The following is a 19,756-nucleotide window of genomic DNA, read 5'->3' as shown; positions in this document are numbered from 1 at the left end:
GAGACAATAAAATTCTACCTCAAACTTTTTGCCAAGCATCTTTCCTAAACAAAATAAGGACTTATTACAACGTGCATCATACAGACCAATTTCACTTCTGAATAATGATGTAAAGATACTGTCCAAAGTCCTAGCTAGAAGGATGAAGAAAGTGCGACCTTCGGTAATATCACAAGATCAAACTGGATTTATTAAAATGTCAATACTTAGCTTCCAGTCTTCAATGCCGATTTATGAAATATATTCACCTGCAAAGGCAAACACCCCAGAGATGATGATATCCTTGGATGCAGAAAAAGCATTTGATATGATTGAATGGAACTACCTTTTCACTACACTGGAGAAATTTTGGTTTGGCCCAAACATTTGTGCATGGATCAAACTACTGTATACCAATCCAGAAGCTTCAGTTTGTATTAACAACATTAATTCAGACTACTTTAAACTAGAATGTGGTACAAGACAAGGATGCCCCTTGTCATCACTACTTTTTGCAATCACCATTGAGCCACTTGCAATTCACTGTCAAAATGCTATTGAGATAAAGGGGATTATCAGAGAAGGACTTGAACAGAAAATTTCTCTAAATGAAGATGATATGGTACTGTATATATCAGACCCACAAAATACTGTGCCTGCAGTCCTAAGAGCACTAACAGAATTTCAAAAGATTTCTGGTCTCAGAATTAATTTGACTAAAAGTGTGCTCTTTAAAGTGAATTCTCAAGCACACAATATTAGATTGGACACCTCCCCTTTTATCAATGCAGATCAGTTTAAATATCTAGGGGTAAACATCACAAGTGAACATAAAGCTATTTATCAACAAAATCTTGCCGTCTGTATGGAAATAATTAAGCAAGACTTCCATAGATGATCAACCCTTCATCTCACTTTAGCTGGAAGAATTAACATTGTTAAGATAAATATCCTTCTGAAGCTTCTCTTTATACTTCAAAACATTCCAATATACATTAATAAATAATTTAAGAAATTAGATTCAACCATAACTTAAATTTATATGAAATTCAAAACATCTACGTATCCAAAGAGCGACCCTACAAAGACCTAAGGCAGAAGGCGGCATTGGCTCTACCTAACTTTCAATTTTATTACTGGGTAGCAAATATGCAAACTATAAAAACCTGGACATGGACATAAATAGATGAACACACACGGGCTTGGTCTGTAAAAGAAATAAAATCCTGCAATATTTCTTTATATTCCTTGCTTTGTACCCCAATAAGTACAAGTCATCACCAATATACTAACAACCCAATTGTGCTTCACTCAATCAATATGGAACCAATGTAGGAAGCATTTTAAGATAGAGAATCTTATCTGTGGCACCTCTGCATGAGAACCACCTTTTTCCACCTTCTCAAACGTATGCAGTTTTTACTGCCTGGAAAACATTTGGGATTAAATCACTTAGAGATCTTTACATAGACAACATCTTTGCATCCCACAAACAATTACATTCCAAATTTAACTTTCCAGCAACACATTTCTTTCACTACCTTCAAATTCAAAACTTTGTTAAACAGAACCTGCCCAATTTTTCTCACCTCCCACCAACCTCTGTGCCAGAAAAAATATTGCACAGTCTTGAGGACTCAGACAGCATTTCCGCAATATATAAAAACATTATACAGTCCCTCCCTTTCAAAAATCTCAGAACAGTTGGAAAAGGATTTCTCACTCAACATCTCAGAAAAGGAATGGAAAGTAGCGATGCAGAGAATTAACTCAAGCTCCATATGCGCAAAGCATAGAATTATTCAATTCAAAGTTATATATCAAGCGCATCTCTCTTGTTCTGCGGTGGGTTGGCACCCTGCCCGGGATTGGTTCCTGCCTTGTGCCCTGTGTTGGCTGGGATTGGCTCCAGCAGACCCCCGTGACCCTGTGTTCGGATTCAGCGGGTTGGAAAATGGATGGATGGATGGATGGATCTCTCTTGTTTAAAATTGTCCAAAATGTTTACAAGGTAAATTCCAAACTGCAAACGCTGCAATCAAGTTCCAGCCTCACTGGGCCAGCCACATGTTCTGGGCCTGCACCAAATTAACATCATTTTGGACCAAAACCTTTAAATGCCTTTCAGACAGCCTTGGTGTCACAATCCCTCCTAATCCACTAACAGCTGTGTTTGGTGGACTCACAAATGGGCTTAAAGTGGAGAAGGACAAACAAACTGATTGCCTTTACTACACTATTGACACATAGACTTATCTTGCTCAATTGGAAGAATCCTAACTCATCTATTCTAAGTCAGTTGGTAACTGATGTTATATACTACTTGAAATTGGAAAAAAATCAAATTTGCACTTAGAAGATCTGTACAAACTTTTTCAAAACCTGGCAGGATCTAATCAATAACATTTTAGAATAAGCATTTAAATTGAGGAAGCAGGTTCTCTCCCCTCTTTTACTCCATTTACCTTTATTCATTTATTTATTTATCTATTTGCTTATTTTTACTAGCATAAAGCTTTACACTGCTGACCTAGCTCTCTTTCTCAGGGGTGGGGGTTGATTTGTTTCAAACCTTTGTAAAGGACAGCCGGGTCCCATGCCCGGCAGGGACGCCTCTGCTACATCTGTTCCGGGGGAGCAGTCATGGACTGTTCAATACCTCCCCCGGGACGCTTGGTGGCAGCCTCCCTGGCAGCCAATGATTCCCCAACCCGGTGCATGGCTCCATAGGAGATGGAGTCCTCCACAGCCTGGTTGGGGGCTCGGATGGCCGCCAGGGGGAGCTGCGTGGAGTCAGCAGTCTGGCTGGTCATACGTTCGGCCCCACCCGGAAGGGCAATTAGGACCAGGTGACCAAGCACCTGGACCGCTTCTGGGTGGGATATAAAAAGGGCCAGCCACCACCACTCGGGGAGCCAGAGTTGGGAGGAAGGAGGACGAAGCTTGTGGTGGAGTGGTGGGAGAAAAAGAGTGAGTTATTGTGTGGTGGAGAAAGAGGTGCTTTTGAGAATGTGTATTACCTGTGGGTCACGGGGAAGACGTGTGCCCACGGGTGAAGAAGAAAATAAAGCCCTTGTGTTTTATAGTGCCTCTGTGTTGTTCTGTGCCGGGTCGGGCGCTATATAGCGCTCTCTTTTACACCTTATTTTTTTTTTTGTAAAACTTGAGTTGTGTATGGAATATCAATTTAAAAAAAAAAAAAAGATTTGAGAGGTCTGCTGTTCATATCCTGATACAGTTACCTTTCTGTTTATTGCTTTTTATGAAAGCCTAATAAGTATATCTGTGTTGGTTACAAATATGTGTTTCTGAGGCCTACGTATAGCTAAGCCAAAAACTCACACTGAATTTTGGTCAATTTCAAGGGGCCATTTCTGTACCAAATGTTTTAATTTCATCACATACTATAATCAATTAATGTACCACAGTGCAAAAGTCTGAGCCTGCTTGGTGGTTTAGTTCTTGAGCTATGAACTCGCGAAATTTAATGATAAAATTGACACCACACTCTTCTCTTAAACTGCTGCATCTTGGAAAGTATCAATCTTACAACAAAAAAAATTACAGGGTGTCTCCTGACTAACATGGTAGAATTTTTAAGTCTGAAGTACTTGGGCCATTGGTTGATTTGACATGGAATGACCCAACTTATAAAAAAAAGCGCACCAGGTAAATGTACTCAAGACTTGTGGGCAGGAAGTTTTTTGACTCCTTCAGGCATCACCCACCTCTAATGTACTTCTAAGGGCTTTTCTCCTTTATGAATTCTAGTGTGCCTCTTAAGATCACTCCTTCGTGAAAACATTTTGCCACATTCCAAACAGCAATATGGTTTCTCTCCAGTGTGAGTTCTTGTGTGGCTCTGAAGATGGCTCAGTCGTGAAAACTGTTTGCCACATTCCAAACAGCAATATGGCTTCTCTCCAGTGTGAGTTCTTGTGTGTCTCTGAAGATGACTCATTCGTGAAAACATTTTGCCACATTCCAAACAGCAATATGGCTTCTCTCCAGTGTGAGTTCTTGTGTGGCTCTGAAGATGGCTCATTCGTGAAAACTGTTTGCCACATTCCAAACAGCTATATAGCTTCTCCCCAGTATGAGTTCTTGTGTGGATCTCAAGCTGGCTACTATCAGAGAATCGTTTGCCACATTCAGAACAGCAATATGGCTGCTCTCCCGTGTGAATTCTAACATGTCTCCGCAGAGAACTCCTATCAGAGAATTGTTTGCCACATTCAGAACAGCAATACAGCTTCCCACCAGTTTGAATTCTAATGTGTCTCTGAAGAAGACTCTTCTGATAGAACTGTTTGCCACATTCAGAACAGCAATATGGCTTCTCTCCTGTGTGAATTCTTTTGTGGATCTGAAGATTGCCAATTTGTGAGAATCGTTTGCCACATTCATTACAGCAATATGGCTTTTCTCGTGTGTGAATCCTTTTGTGGCTCTGAAGAGAGCTTCTTCTTGAAAAGTGTTTCCCACATTCATTACAACAATATGGCTTCTCTCCAGTGTGAATTCTTTTGTGGTTCTTAAGAGTGCTTCCTCTTGAAAACCGTTTGTCACATTCATTACAGCAATATGGCTTCTCTCCAGTGTGAATTCTCGTATGTGTCTGAAGATGACTCCTGTCAAGAAATTGTTTACCACATTCCAAACAGCAGTGACATCTCTTTCCTGTATAATAAAGAATAAATAAATACAATTATTATTATTAAGCAGCATTTCTATATAACCAACCCCCTTATTATCCACATTAAGTTGCTACAGTAAATAAATGCTGGTTGAAATTAGGAACAATGTTTGATAAGTAGAAGCAAATGTAAAACTTAAGTTGGACACAAAAACACACGCAATATGTTAATTTTGTCTTCTCTTTTTTACAACTACTTGGTACTTGAGCACAATCACCATAGCCAACTAGCTGAAACAGTAAACTAAATACAGTAGATCACACGTGAAAGACCCAACTGACAGGATTATTGGTCACATTATGGTTACCACATTATCGAAATGCATCAATATCTTGTCATCCAACTCTTAAAATATTAGTTCAAAATTACATGTTATTGTTATTTTATTTGATTAATGAAGGTACAAAGTAATTATTTTCAGTTATCAAGGTACTGAAGAGAGTTATATTTATAAAACAGAGTGCCATGTCAACAATGAGAAATGCACCTTTAAAAATCAGAATGTTCCTCAGCATTTCTCCACAATTAAGACTAAAGCTACTTTACTCCAAAATGTATATCAAAACGGCTTCTTTTAATCACCCAGAAAAGCAGTGGAATGAACAAAAGTGAAGCACCAATGCACAGATCTACAAGGGATGCAGTTATCTGGGAGAAAACTTTGAAGATTAGAGACATCGGATCAGCACAGTTATCTGCGTCTGCTCTGAAAGGGAAAGAAAGGTGAAACAAGGACTGGTCAGCTTTGTGACACACCTGTGATAATTTTACTCACCAATTTTTCTGAGTGTTTAATATGCTTTAGGTGGTTTAGTTATTTTTCTTGGAAATGTCAAGCATTCCAAGCCTGTACTCAATGAAGACGCCATTATGAGGCTAGGAGAAGATGCATCTACACAGTTTCCTGAATAACGCTCGGCACTAACACTGTTGGCACATTATAGCCCAAGTAAACCTTGGGTTTCATGTGAGATGCATCTATACCATTGCCCAAGTGACACGCTAGACTAACACTATTAGCACTGTTTTTACAGTGACACTCAGGTCTAACACCAAAGACGATAAATGATATGCGAGTTGATGCAAGAAAAATGTTAAGTTGGACCATAGAAGAGAAGCAAAATGAGACCTGCTCTATAAGAGCAGAAGTTAAAGCAGCATCAGGTCTTTTATTTTTCCTCAGGTGACTGTAGCTCTATTCACACTTTACATCTGGTTGACATTGATACTGCTCAAATATTTGTGAACTTTTTGTATAACATCATTTGTCACCCTTGTGCTTTTTTGGGTATATATCTTGTTTCATGGTGTTTGTGTTGCAAGTAGTTATGAGTTTTGTTTGTGGGGTTTCTAATAAAAATATAAGTTACCACTTACCAAGAGCTTATCAAAGACTAGCAAAATACCCGCGCTTCGCAGCGGCGAAGTACTGCTTTAAAATTTTAAATAATAAACTGAGGGAAAATGTACCAATAATTATTTGTTAAGGATCTCTTTTGTATCACCCCTCTAGTTGTAATATAACCAAGCTGTGCGCTGAGTTTACTCTTGAGCATGCAACGTATAGTTGGCCGTGTGAAAAACAATCTTGCCTCAAATCAATGCCAACCTTTTGTAGGGTCTGTCCCTGACACTTATTAATTGTCATTGCGAAGCAGAGCCTTACAGGAAATTGGAGGTGTTTGAATTGAAATGGAAGATCAGAGGGTATAACGGGGATGCAAGGAATAAAAACTCTCTCCCCTGAGCCACCACCAGTAAAAATAGTTGCCTCAATTAGGTTCTTTTGCAGGCATGTGACCTGAAGTCTCGTGCCATTACAAAGTTTCGGTGGCTGAAAGTTTCTCAGTAACATTATTGGTGCCCCAACCTTCAAAATTAGATTATGCTCAGGAGTGCCTGGAAGATTCAGAGCGTGGACCGAGCTGCAGGCTATGGACGTATATATGTACGTAAGTAGGATTCAGTTAGTGTTGGGAACCCGCGTACCAAATTTCTTGAAGATGGGCCCATTAAGTAACAAAGACCGTTGGAAAGCTCAATATGGCGGCCGACAGTGGTGTCATACCACCGAAATAAGTACGTACATCGGTTTCGTTTAGCGCAGGGAAGCCGCCTACCAAATTTCGTGAAAATGGCTCCATAAATAAAGTTTAACATGGCGGACGTTGTCGACCGTTATGACTGTTATGTGTAGAATGTCGAAATGCAACCTGCTTAACTTTTGTAAGTAAGCTGTAAGGAATGAGCCTGCCAAATTTCAGCCTTCAACCTACACGGGAAGTTGGAGAGTTAGTGATGAGTGAGTCAGTGAGGGCTTTGCGTTTTATTAGTATAGATGTTTGTGTGTATGTATACTGTATATGTGTGTGTGTATGTGTATATATACAGTGGTGTGAAAAACTATTTGCCCCCTTCCTGATTTCTTATTCTTTTGCATGTTTGTCACACAAAATGTTTCTGATCATCAAACACATTTAACCATTAGTCAAATATAACACAAGTAAACACAAAATGCAGTTTTTAAATGATGGTTTTTATTATTTAGGGAGAAAAAAAATCCAAACCTACGTGGCCCTGTGTGAAAAAGTAATTGCCCCCTTGTTAAAAAATAACCTAACTGTGGTGTATCACACCTGAGTTCAATTTCCGTAGCCACCCCCAGGCCTGATTATTGCCACACCTGTTTCAATCAAGAAATCACTTAAATAGGAGCTGTCTGACACAGAGAAGTAGACCAAAAGCACCTCAAAAGCTAGACATCATGCCAAGATCCAAAGAAATTCAGGAACAAATGAGAACAGAAGTAATTGAGATCTATCAGTCTGGTAAAGGTTATAAAGCCATTTCTAAAGCTTTGGGACTCCAGCGAACCACAGTGAGAGCCATTATCCACAAATGGCAAAAACATGGAACAGTGGTGAACCTTCCCAGGAGTGGCCGGCCGACCAAAATTACCCCAAGAGCGCAGAGACGACTCATCCGAGAGATCACAAAAGACCCCAGGACAACGTCTAAAGAACTGCAGGCCTCACTTGCCTCAATTAAGGTCAGTGTTCACGATTCCACCATAAGAAAGAGACTGGGCAAAAACGGCCTGCATGGCAGATTTCCAAGACGCAAACCACTGTTAAGCAAAAAGAACATTAGGGCTCGTCTCAATTTTGCTAAGAAACATCTCAATGATTGCCAAGACTTTTGGGAAAATACCTTGTGGACTGATGAGACAAAAGTTGAACTTTTTGGAAGGCAAATGTCCCGTTACATCTGGCGTAAAAGGAACACAGCATTTCAGAAAAAGAACATCATACCAACAGTAAAATATGGTGGTGGTAGTGTGATGGTCTGGGGTTGTTTTGCTGCTTCAGGACCTGGAAGGCTTGCTGTGATAGATGGAACCATGAATTCTACTGTCTACCAAAAAATCCTGAAGGAGAATGTCCGGCCATCTGTTCGTCAACTCAAGCTGAAGCGATCTTGGGTGCTGCAACAGGACAATGACCCAAAACACACCAGCAAATCCACCTCTGAATGGCTGAAGAAAAACAAAATGAAGACTTTGGAGTGGCCTAGTCAAAGTCCTGACCTGAATCCAATTGAGATGCTATGGCATGACCTTAAAAAGGCGGTTCATGCTAGAAAACCCTCAAATAAAGCTGAATTACAACAATTTTGCAAAGATGAGTGGGCCAAAATTCCTCCAGAGCGCTGTAAAAGACTCATTGCAAGTTATCGCAAACGCTTGATTGCAGTTATTGCTGCTAAGGGTGGCCCAACCAGTTATTAGGTTCAGGGGGCAATTACTTTTTCACACAGGGCCATGTAGGTTTGGATTTTTTTTTCTCCCTAAATAATAAAAACCACCATTTAAAAACTGCATTTTGTGTTTACTTGTGTTATATTTGACTAATGGTTAAATGTGTTTGATGATCAGAAACATTTTGTGTGACAAACATGCAAAAGAATAAGAAATCAGGAAGGGGGCAAATAGTTTTTCACACCACTGTATATATAAATATATATATATATATATATATATATATATATATATATATATATAGCTGTACCCGGCCATGCGTTGCTGTGGCTCAGTCTGGTTAAATGGAAAAGAAAGAAAAGAGAAAGTGCACGTTTCTAATATGTTTAATTTCACAATGCTTGTGGGTATACAATATTTTTTGTTGTTCCATTGTCTGTGCAGAATGTTAGACTGAATAATATTGTTAAGTTCGTAGACGTCTTTGTTTTTGGCCGCAAGAATAGCTCATTCACTCAGCCAATCGTGATTCTTATAATTGGTTTGAAAATTGGGAAATACTTTTTCAACCAATTCTTCTTTTGACATCACTAAATTGCAGAAGTTATGAGGCAATGAAATTCGTCCTGAGGTCGGATCAACCGGCACCTTTACGTTCCCAATTTCCAGATTTCTCCAACCCCGTTATTGACATTTTGCATTATTTGATCGTAAATGCCTTTTTGCTGAAGCGTTAGCTTAGGAATATTTGATTGCACATATGACAAAAGATCACCCGTGTTGTAATTTTGTTCACGACGCAATTCTACATCGAACGAAGCAGCAGTAGATCGATTCGGTGATGGCATTCCCAATTGATTGAGAACTTTGTTCGCGATTTCTAAGCACAAATCTTCAATCATTATCAACGCTTATTTGTAGATTTCTGCTGTGAAATCCATGTTTATATTTGAATTTTACTTGCGTATTCGACGGAAAATATCTTCAGCCATGTGCGATTTATATTTCTCCCATAACTGTGTTAGAGATGAAGGAGAGCAGGCGGTCAATATGATTACAAACAATGCACGAATTTGATTTGGATGTGACGTGTTGCACGCGTCATTAATGTATACATCCCAGTGTCGGTCGTTCTCCAATAAATTCAGAGCTTGACATGTACTTCGGACAGTGGCATGTGTAACGCCGTTGACAATTCTCAATTGCTGGAAAGACGTTGGACCGGGCACATTTACCAACAGCATGTGAACAAAGAAGCATTTATCTTGATTGGGATGCACGGTGTACGGTCTGCCTATCGTAGTTTCTTTGAATATGCCAGGTTGTCCGTTGACTCGCTCTCCTCGCTTGCGTTGTTCAAATGATTTTCTACTCGCATTCCATGTGTAATACGTAGGCACTTCCGAATACAACAGTGTTTTCGCAAACGCGTCAGTTTGACATAACATAAAGAAAGCAGTTAACGTTGTAGCCGGTGGATTCAGGGCTATTTGTTGCACATTTGCAGCTGTGAAATAAACGCGTTGTCCATTTTCTAGATGTACTGCTAAGTGAACAACATCTGGACTTCGTTCATGTATGGGAAATTAAAGACTTCGCCATACAGCTTCATTGCTGCTTATGTATCTTCCAGCCTAATACTGTGCGATTTCATCGATATGTATGACCGCATTCCTATCACTTCTTTCTGGTTGCACGCGAAAAACTGCCATGTCGCTGCCTTTATTCACGTACTTACAAATATATTTGATCGAAACATTGAAATAGAATCGTAAAATATTTAGTATAGTGTGTGCTGCTTTTACGTCCAACAGATGGCGCTGTATTTTCAAAAAAAGCATGTTTTTACCTGTCACAGGTGTGACATCTATATAATATGTATATAAAAACACACGCGTATTCGAATGCAACGTTGTGTCAACATTTCAAAGCAATCGGTGAAGAACTTTCGGAGATTTAAGGTTTTGAACAAACGAACATTTACATTTTTTATATATATATATATCACTTGGATCAATACCTAAAGAAATACACACAGCAAATGCAATTGAGAATACACCAGAATCTGTATGATTTAATTGTTGTTGTGCGTCTTCATAAACTATGGGAGGTTTGTAAGGAAACATACCATGAAGGAAACGAAGCTGCTCTTCGGTGAGGTTGAATTTTTTATCAGCGTTTAAACTGTCATAGACATGAATTACAGCACCATCATAATAGTTACACACCCAGTGAGTCACTCGTTCAGTAGCTGCAGAAGGTAATATTTGAATATGTTTTGCATTTTGTGGAATGGGCATTATAGGTATGTCAGGAGTCCACATTAGCAAAACCTTCTGAAGTTGGAAAATTGTATGCACAGCTAAAATTTCGTTGAATTTGCTCATGTGATCTGTTGATAAATAATCATTATTTACCAACTCATTCATTGTAAAATCTGACAGTGGTAAGATCACTCCTTCCATAACACTAAAGACAAACACTAAGTAGACACTAACACTAAAAAATGGCAACACCGTCGGGAAGAACACTAAATGAGATAAATTAAAAGTCTACTAAACTTCTTATAACTGCTTTATTGTAGCAGGTGAGGGGACGCTGGCACGCGCTTGTTGTCGCCGCTCCTCCCTGTTAACAACACGTTTCGCAAAATTCGCCTTAATTCTGCAATTTCTTATGCTTGTTTTATTTTGTTTATTGTACGTATAGTTCGTGGATACAGCTGACTCGAATTGCTTGGATTTGGCCTAATATTTACAGATTTTATGGACTCCACTTTACTGGGAACAGCCGAGTCTGTGGATCATGGGACGAGACCTACGAACATTTCTTTGTACCTGGCCATCTAGCACCTCGGTATGATCTGTCTCCGTGATTATATTCGCTATGCTGATCTGCTCCCGTTTCATCTTACAGTACTCTATGACCAGGAACTGATCTGATGTTCATACTAACGTGGCTTATGGCTTTGGGGCGATCACGCCTGAAATTACCAAGCGTTACTGTTTATGGCTGTGTATTGAAACATCCAAATCCTGCTTCCTCCTCCTGCTGTGCTTTCTGCTGCTTGCTATTGCCGCTCACCTACGCTACCACACCCGCCTGTCCTACCGGCTCCGTTGTGCTGTGCTGCTTCTACACTGCTATCAGCTAAGTATCACTCACTATTTTAGCGCTTTGAGTACTGAGAAAAGAGCTATATAAATGTAATGAATTATTATTATTTATTATTAAACACTAAAGTACAAAAACGAAGTAGAAAGTAACACTAAACCGCAACACCGCCGGGAACACTGGCACACCGCGTCTACTAAACACTAAGAAACACTAAAGGAACAAATACTAATCATTAAGTTTCGCGTCTACTAAACAGTAAATCAGTAAAGGAGAAAGGACTAACCGCGTGAACTGCGGAGCTCAGCTCGGAGCGAAATGAAGTGAATGAAATGAGGTGAATGGGAGGGGAGATGATCACGTGACTCCAACACCCACCTTAACTCTCCGTCCCTCCACAAACACAGCCACACGGATCCCAACTCTCCTTTATATATATATATTATTCTTTAGAAAAAGCTTACAAAAAACTACAGATGAAGAGGATGAATGTCTCAGGTGGCTTGAGATCTCGCACTCATAGTTGTTCATTAGATGCTTTTCTGATGATCAGAACATGATCAGCACATTGCCGGCGCCCTCTTCTGACGTTGCTCTGTTCTCTTCTGGCGTCTTCATCCCTTTCTTCTTCCTCCCTCTCATGTCGCTCTTAAGACGAGACATATTTTCTACTTCTACTGGGGTTTTTTTCAAGATGTGATTGTTAGATATTCCGATTGGCTTGCTGTCAATATGATGAATGAATTCACTGTCCGTTTTCCCACACAACAAAACTTTTTTGATGTTGCTTAATACCTCTTCCTTTCCAAGGCTGTAAAATAATTTAGCTACTTGTTGTCCCAGATGCCCAGGTTATAAACTAATCAATAGCCTTAGGCACCAGCATGTCTTCCTTTCTTTGTTGGAACAGTGGTTTTAAAAGTGAGGTACAACGGGGAAGAGGATATGCTTTAATGTGTCCTGAAGTTATTTTGTTCAAGACGCAGACCTAGCTTCTAAGATACTGGTGAAGAGCTTGGCTTGGCAGAGTGTGACTAAGCCCTGTCTGAGGAGACAGAGAAGCAACCATTACTTCAGGAAAGAAACGTCAGTACCTACACTCTTGAAAAGAAGGAGTATTGCTTTTCCCTATGAAGTTACAGAGGACACACCAAGGAGTCTAACAGCAAGCTGAGAAAGGCACAGCATACCATGGACAAGAAACTATGTTTCAAAGAGAAAATAATGCATTTCAGTGTAATAAAAGTCCTACACTTGAACCTGAAGCAATAACAGCAACGACTCCATGGAGCAATAAACACTGTCCTTAAAGACTTGGTATCTTGGAACTGTTTATCTATGCCAAGATAAATTAGAACTCTAAACAGTAAGTTAACATCCAGTCTCTTCTGTTTTTTTCTGTCTTGCATCTTGTCATACATACATATATACGGTATATGTACAGTTACCATATTTCCATTATCCTTTTTTTTTTAAAATTATGTTTCTTAAAGCAAGTTTTCTTCAGTTACCTTGATACAAGTCTAATGGCCAGAAATCCTCTCCTACAAAGAAAGGCAAGGAAAATAAAGTGGGAGCCTTATCAAATTATTTAATTACCAGTATTGCCAAAAGCAAAATGGGTAATTAACTGAGTAATCAATTCATAATTTTTCTACAGTCCTATATAAAGGCACAAGAAATGTGTGAGCTGGCAGAATTTTCTCTTTTCAATATCAATTGGTTTATAAACATAAAGAGCAAAAACATAAGACATCTGACAAACAATTCTGTTACAAAAACATAAGACATCTGACAAACAATTCTGTTATCAAGCCAGTTTCCTTACCTAATAGTTAAGCTGTTCCAAATGTTGTCAAGAGGACTTTACAGGAACTGAAGAGCTGCATAAAGCTAGAAAAGGTGACAAAAGCATTTTGATAGGCCTGGGTGTCCATCAATCTATAGGAAGATGAACGCTCTACAACAATGGAGACTATTCACTACTGAAATGGGCTGTAAAGATAACCGCAAGAAAGCAGAGGTGAACATGAACCCTGAGGGAAAGAGGAGCAAAGGACCTGCAGAAATCTCCTCAACTTTCCAAAGTCTATGTGTCCATGGAGAGACACTGTAACAACGGTGTTTATTGAAGGACAATATCAATGAAATCACTGTGGTCTAGGAAAAGCATCACTGTACTCAGACTTGAAAAAGACCACCCGAGCATTCCACAACAGACAATGGCTTGTGGATGAATGAGAGAAATTTGAACTCTTTGGTGGTACCAGTGCACCACAGTGATACCAGAAAGTCATGGTTTGGGGTTGCTTTGATTCTTTAGGGCCTGGAAAAGTTGGCATGATCAAGGGAACACTAAATACAAAATGTTATCATGAAATTTTGCAGAAGAATGTCAAAGTAGTAAAAGTTTAATAAAAGTAGAGCAATGAAACAAGACAATGAGCAGAAATACAAGAGGAAATCAACACCAGAAAGGCAAAAACAGAAGGACACTGAAGTTCTGAATAAGGTAATCAGAGTCCAAAGTACAACAAAAATGGAGATGCTGTGACATGACCTAAAGAGAGATAATCAGGAAAGGGATCTCAGAAGGATCTGAAAAAAAGTTTCAAAAGGAAGAATGAGGCAAAATTAACGGCTGATCAGCAGCAACACAAAATGTTTGGTGGAAGTTATTGTTGCTTAAGAAGGGTCAACCTGGAGGGGGGCACAGAGTGCACTGTGAATGTTCAAATAATGTTTTTACAATTGACAAGTAGTAGTCAAATTGTGTGTGTGTGTGTGTGTGTGTGTGTGTGTATTAGTTTATGACAACAGTGGGTAGCTGGAACTCAGCTGAAGATCAAACCACATTGTTATGAGGACTTAAATCAGAATTGCAGGGAATTCCAAAAGGTTCACAAACCTTTTCTTGCAAAATGTACTTTTGCATACAGTCACAACTCTAATGGAAGAATACAGAATTGATACACCTTACAAAGTTAGTTAACACAGATGAATTCTCAAACTACAATAAAAAACAGCAATTTTAGTACATTTCAAAGTTTCTCATAGAATCTACAATACTTTAAGACCCATTAACCCAGACCCTAAAGCTTTCACATTTTTATTTTACACTTACGTTTCCCAGACTTCTTTGTAGTTGGTGGCTGATTTCCCCGGGTTCTAACAGGTATAGTTTCCTCAGTCCTCTTTGTGTCAGACTGTAATAATTCAGACTTCACAGTGACAGAAGGCTCTGGAGATGCACAGTGTCTACTTTGAGAAGAGTCTAACCTGGTCACCACTCCATCTTGACACCCATCATGAAGGCGGTCTTCCTTGACACTGTCCACACATTTTGGTTTGTGTGTCACAATACTGACAGCCTTCTCTTCAGCCTCTTCTTTAATGCCCACTGACCCCAGTTCACTGTCCTCCTCCTTAATATCCAGACTATCCTGTTTAGGGTAGACAGACTCCCATTCACAGTCCTCCTCCTTAACACTGATGGTCCTTTTCTCTGTGATATTTATGCCAGCCTCACATGTCTCCTCTTTCACATCCATCTAGATGTTACAGTAAACGGCAACTTTTTCTTTTTCTCTGGAGAAAGAATGGGATTTAATTTCATTAAAATTGCATTCAGTACTAAATACACTTGAATTTAATTTTATGACTCCCACTCAGTTAAAGTTTAAGTCAACTCATACAGCGTTTTGACACTAACTCATTACTCTTAATTTCAATATCAGGTATTAAGCCAATTTGGGAGTGGAGTAAAGGTCCAACAGGCTTTAACAAGAAGACCATCTTACACATGGGTGGGTCAGCAGTATGAACTACTTGAATTAAATATAAAAGTGTTGCTGGGGTCCCAGAATTCTGTCATCTGTTATGTTGAAGAAATTTAAATAAGCCAAGACTGGATAGTTAAAAAAAAAAACAGACTTGTCAGGCAGGGGAAGAAAAAAGAGGGACTTGAGTTTGCTGGAAAGTATGGCCTGCAACAGAAGACAAGCAAGTGAAATACAAGGATTTGCTAGCTTAGGCCGACTGGTGTAATTAAGGATACTTACATTCTATTATTGTCAGCAGGTCAGACAAACCTTTACTGGTAACCGATTAAAACCATTCATAAAAAGCCAACAGTCCACCTAGTAGCTGCCGAGTTGGTCATAATGTTTTGACTATAGTGGAAAAAAAATACAATAAAAATTGATACTTATAATGAAAAGATGGGGTTTTATAAAAGTGTTTTGTTTTGCTGAACTGTAAACTTCCTTTCTTCAGAAGTAAACAGCTCACTGACCTGACTTTACCTCCTCCATTTCACTGCCGTTACAGGGACAGACTCTGATAGCACTTAAAGGAAAAAGTGCTGGCTGGACAATGGATTTGCTGAATGTGTTTGTTTAAACCGCAAAGAGAGAGTTTGATCTAACATGTATGTAACCTGAGCTAGTAACTGATTGAAGCGAAAGGCACTGTGTGAATTGACTAAAAGGGGCAGACATGGTAAACATTTGATCTGTTTGTGGCTTTTAAATGGATTTTATGATCCTGGGTTTACTTTGTGTCTGGGGAGGAGTCTTGCTATTTGAAATTAAAAGCCGGTACATTGATGTTTTCAGGAAACCCTGAAGAGGCAAATCTTAGCCCTACTCAATAATTCGTCCACAAGATCGTTATTGGAGACTGAATTTTTTTTTTTTTTTAATCCTACTGATGTTTTATTTATTTATGTTTTTATCTTTTAATCTATTATACTGGCAAAAGTTCATATAGTAACATAATGGCATAACTGTAAAATGCTGAAATAATATATCTATTCAAGGCCAATGGGGCAACTGAAATGGTATTCATTCTGTAGAATCGTACATCGATACTGTTCCATAACTTGATTTAATTTGAAAATCATACCACATAAGTGGAAAGTTTCTATGCATAGCATTTAAGTTACAGTGACATGCTATGTGCTCAATGAACAGCACTATACAAAAATAAGTTGTATTGTACTTGATGTGAATTCTTGCTGTTAAAGTCGATTTGCTATTTCATTTCATTAGTTGGCACCCTGCCCGGGATTGGTTCCTGCCTTGCGCCCTGTGTTGGCTGGGATTGGCTCCAGCAGATCCCTGTGACCCTGTGTTTGGATTCAGCGGGTTGGACAATGGATGGATGGATTTCATTAGATGGGAATTCCTTTTATTTGCTCTTTCATCTTATTAGGATACATTTTATTAGGAAATGAGGTATATGTGCAGTAGTGAAGGACTAGCATCTTTTCTTGATAATCTGACTTAATCAGCAATTATGGACAAATATTTTTGTTAATTTTGTAATATTACTAGGGGTCTCCACCCCCTGCTCACTTCGCTTGCACACCCCTGGGTTTGGTTTACCGAATATACAATTTAAAGAGATTGTTAGTTTCATGGGAATTGTTACATATGCATTATTTTCACTTTTACTTTAAAACTTTTGTAAAAACAACACTGTACTTGTCCTTATTTTTGACCCCAGGCATGGTTACATCTCTTTCTCGCAGGACGTATAACACCACTCGCATTGTGAAGGGGGAGCGGCTGAACGCACGTTAAGCAGAAGCACTCGAATCATCTGCTGGATTTCTGCTACTGGCGAGCTGCGTGTTTTGCTTGTCACTTGTTGTTGTTTTAAGAGCTGGGAGCAAATTAAAGTGTCTTCCGAGAAGATCACGTCTCGTCTCCCTAGTCTCCCTCCCAAAGATTATTATTTTTTTTTTATAATAGAGAGATAATGCCCCTGATGTTACAACATTTTTACTGGAATTAAAAATAAAGGAATAAATGTAGGCACTAATGTCTGTCCAAGAATTAAAATTCAACACATCCTGTCCTGAAAAGTGCCCTTTTTCCACTTTGTGAGCCACTGCCTACCAAAAGGTCTGTGCACGTCAAGGATCACTGGTATATGAGAAGAAAACCAGTGTACCTGCACAAGGTGGGAAACAATTATGGGCCATCACAATGGCACTCAAATTCAAATCCAAGGCCATATCAAATAAAGTTTGATTTGCCAGTCCGTTAAGTCAATACACTTTTAGAAAGTGGGATGGGAAAAAAAAAAAAACAGTTCCGACGTGGAAAAAGATATACAAATTTTAAACAGCCTGAGGTTTAAATTCATTCTGCCAGAGCTGTGAGACAGTAATACTGACCCCAGGTCTCTATTAACATCTCTACTACACATTAATGGGCATTACTTGTTTGGGGTTTAGCACCAAAAGGTATGATTTTGCCATATTTGATATATGTTAATGAAAAAAAATGTCCATACAATTTACCACCTAGATAGATAGATAGATAGATAGATAGATAGATAGATAGATAGATAGATAGATAGATAGATAGATACTTTATTAATCCCAAGGGGAAATTCACATACTCCAGCAGCACCTTACTGATACAAAAAACAATATTAAATTAAAGATTGATAATAATGCAGGTAAAAACAGACAATAACTTTGTATAATGTTAATGTTTACACCCCCGGGTGGAATTGAAGAGTCGCATAGTCTGTCAGTGGAGCAGGACAGTGACAGAAGTCTGTCGCTGAAGCTGCTCTTCTGTCTGGAGATGACACTGTTTAGTGGATTTTCCATAATTGATAGGAGCCTGCTGAGCACCCGTCGCTCTGCCACAGATGTCAAACTGTCCAGCTCCATGCCAACAATACAGCCTGCCTTCCTCACCAGTTTGTCCAGGCGTGAGGCGTCTTTCTCCTAAATGCTGCCTCCCCAGCACACCACCGTGTAGAAGAGGGTGCTCACCACAACCGTCTGATAGAACATCTGCAGCATCTTATTGCAGATGTTGAAGGACGCCAGCCTTCTAAGGAAGTATAACCGGCTCTGTCCTTTCTTACACAGAGCTTCAGTTTTGGCATTATTATTATTATTATTAATGTAGGTAAATGGATTATTTTATAGAATTATTTTATTTCTATTTATGTTTTTATGTTGTTTTGTTTTTCTTTTATTCTACTATTGTAAAGCACTTTGGCCACAGCATTACTATGTTGTTTTAAATGTGCTATATAAATAAATTGACATTGACATAAATTGACATTATGTTGTTTAAATTGGAGTAAGCAGTTTGTATATGCAGTGTACACACACATACCGATTATGATGGCCAACGTTTACCAGTCATTAACGTAACATTTATACCTTTACAGGAAAGTCAACAAATGAATAACTTTGTAGCACTAGACACTTCTCTTCCTCCATATATTTGTATTCGTTCCCAGATTGTAACCACTAACTCTTCTCCTCGGTCATGGACCCCAGTTTGCTCAGTTTGTTTCTCTCTTTAACTATTTAGAGCAGTGGTTCCCAAACTCGGTCCTGGGGTCCCCTTGTGGCTGCAGGTTTTTTTTCCAACCAACTTCCGTTTTTCATTGGACACTTAGCCCAATTAATTGAGTCATTATTTCCCAGTTTCTGTGTTTTGGAGTCAATGTGGAAGTTACAAACTACAGTAAATTTGGTAGATTTTTATTAATATGTAATAAGCAGTTATATAGGGAATATGTAGGTTTTTTTTAAGTCATTAACAGTATTTTCAACCTAATTTTCATTCTGCTTTTCCAGGTGTTATGGTTATTTATTATTTATTAATTAGTGAATCTGACACTGAAGTCATTGCAGCTTTCATCCTGGGTGTCTGCTGTGCTGGTTGTTAATTGTCACTATTAGAATTAAATGAAGGGAACAAACTACACAGGATAAGGGGGAAAATAATAGGAAAACAACAAAAGAAAGTTAAGCATTTATATCTTTAGAAAAAAATATTTCTAAATGTCTTAGAAATGTAAAAACCATACTGTTGTGTTTTTCTGAATGCAGAATGAGAGAAGAGTAAAAAAGATCAGCTAATTAAATGAAATCAGTTGTTATCGATTGCCATCACCGATTGTGAATCTGGTTGAAACAAAAACCTGCAGCCACAGTGAGTCCCCAGGATCGAGTTTGGGGACCATTAATTTAGAGGCCTAAAGTCCAACCGACTCCTCGCTAATCTTTCAACAATCGGCCGGTCACCAACTCCGCGATTATCTTTAAACTGGACACCGCCGACTGAAACGTCAAAGATGGCAGAAATTAAAGCGATGCGTGTGTGGGAATTCACCGCCACCTCGAGTTCAAAGAATGTATAGGAAGCGATGTGAAGCGGAAATGTTG

General features: G+C 39.0%; 1 protein-coding gene across 1 annotated transcript in view; it reads right to left on the bottom strand.

The window, feature by feature from the left end:
* Positions 1-3,538: 3,538 nt before the first annotated feature.
* The window catches only part of LOC114668707 (zinc finger protein 420-like), a 79,547-nt gene continuing 63,329 nt past the window's right edge, over positions 3,539-19,756 (bottom strand). The window contains exons 4-5 of the mRNA XM_051934477.1: positions 14,672-15,098; positions 3,539-4,659 (exon numbers count right to left, since the gene is read on the bottom strand). Coding sequence (XP_051790437.1) covers positions 3,710-4,659; positions 14,672-15,098 — 1,377 coding nt within the window. The 3' untranslated portion in view covers positions 3,539-3,709. The remainder of the gene's footprint in view (positions 4,660-14,671; positions 15,099-19,756) is intronic.

The sequence above is a fragment of the Erpetoichthys calabaricus genome, chromosome 1 (genome assembly GCF_900747795.2).
Source record: "Erpetoichthys calabaricus chromosome 1, fErpCal1.3, whole genome shotgun sequence".
In the NCBI taxonomy this organism is placed as follows: Eukaryota; Metazoa; Chordata; class Cladistia; order Polypteriformes; family Polypteridae; genus Erpetoichthys; species Erpetoichthys calabaricus.
This window is presented reverse-complemented; position numbering and strand designations above follow the sequence as displayed.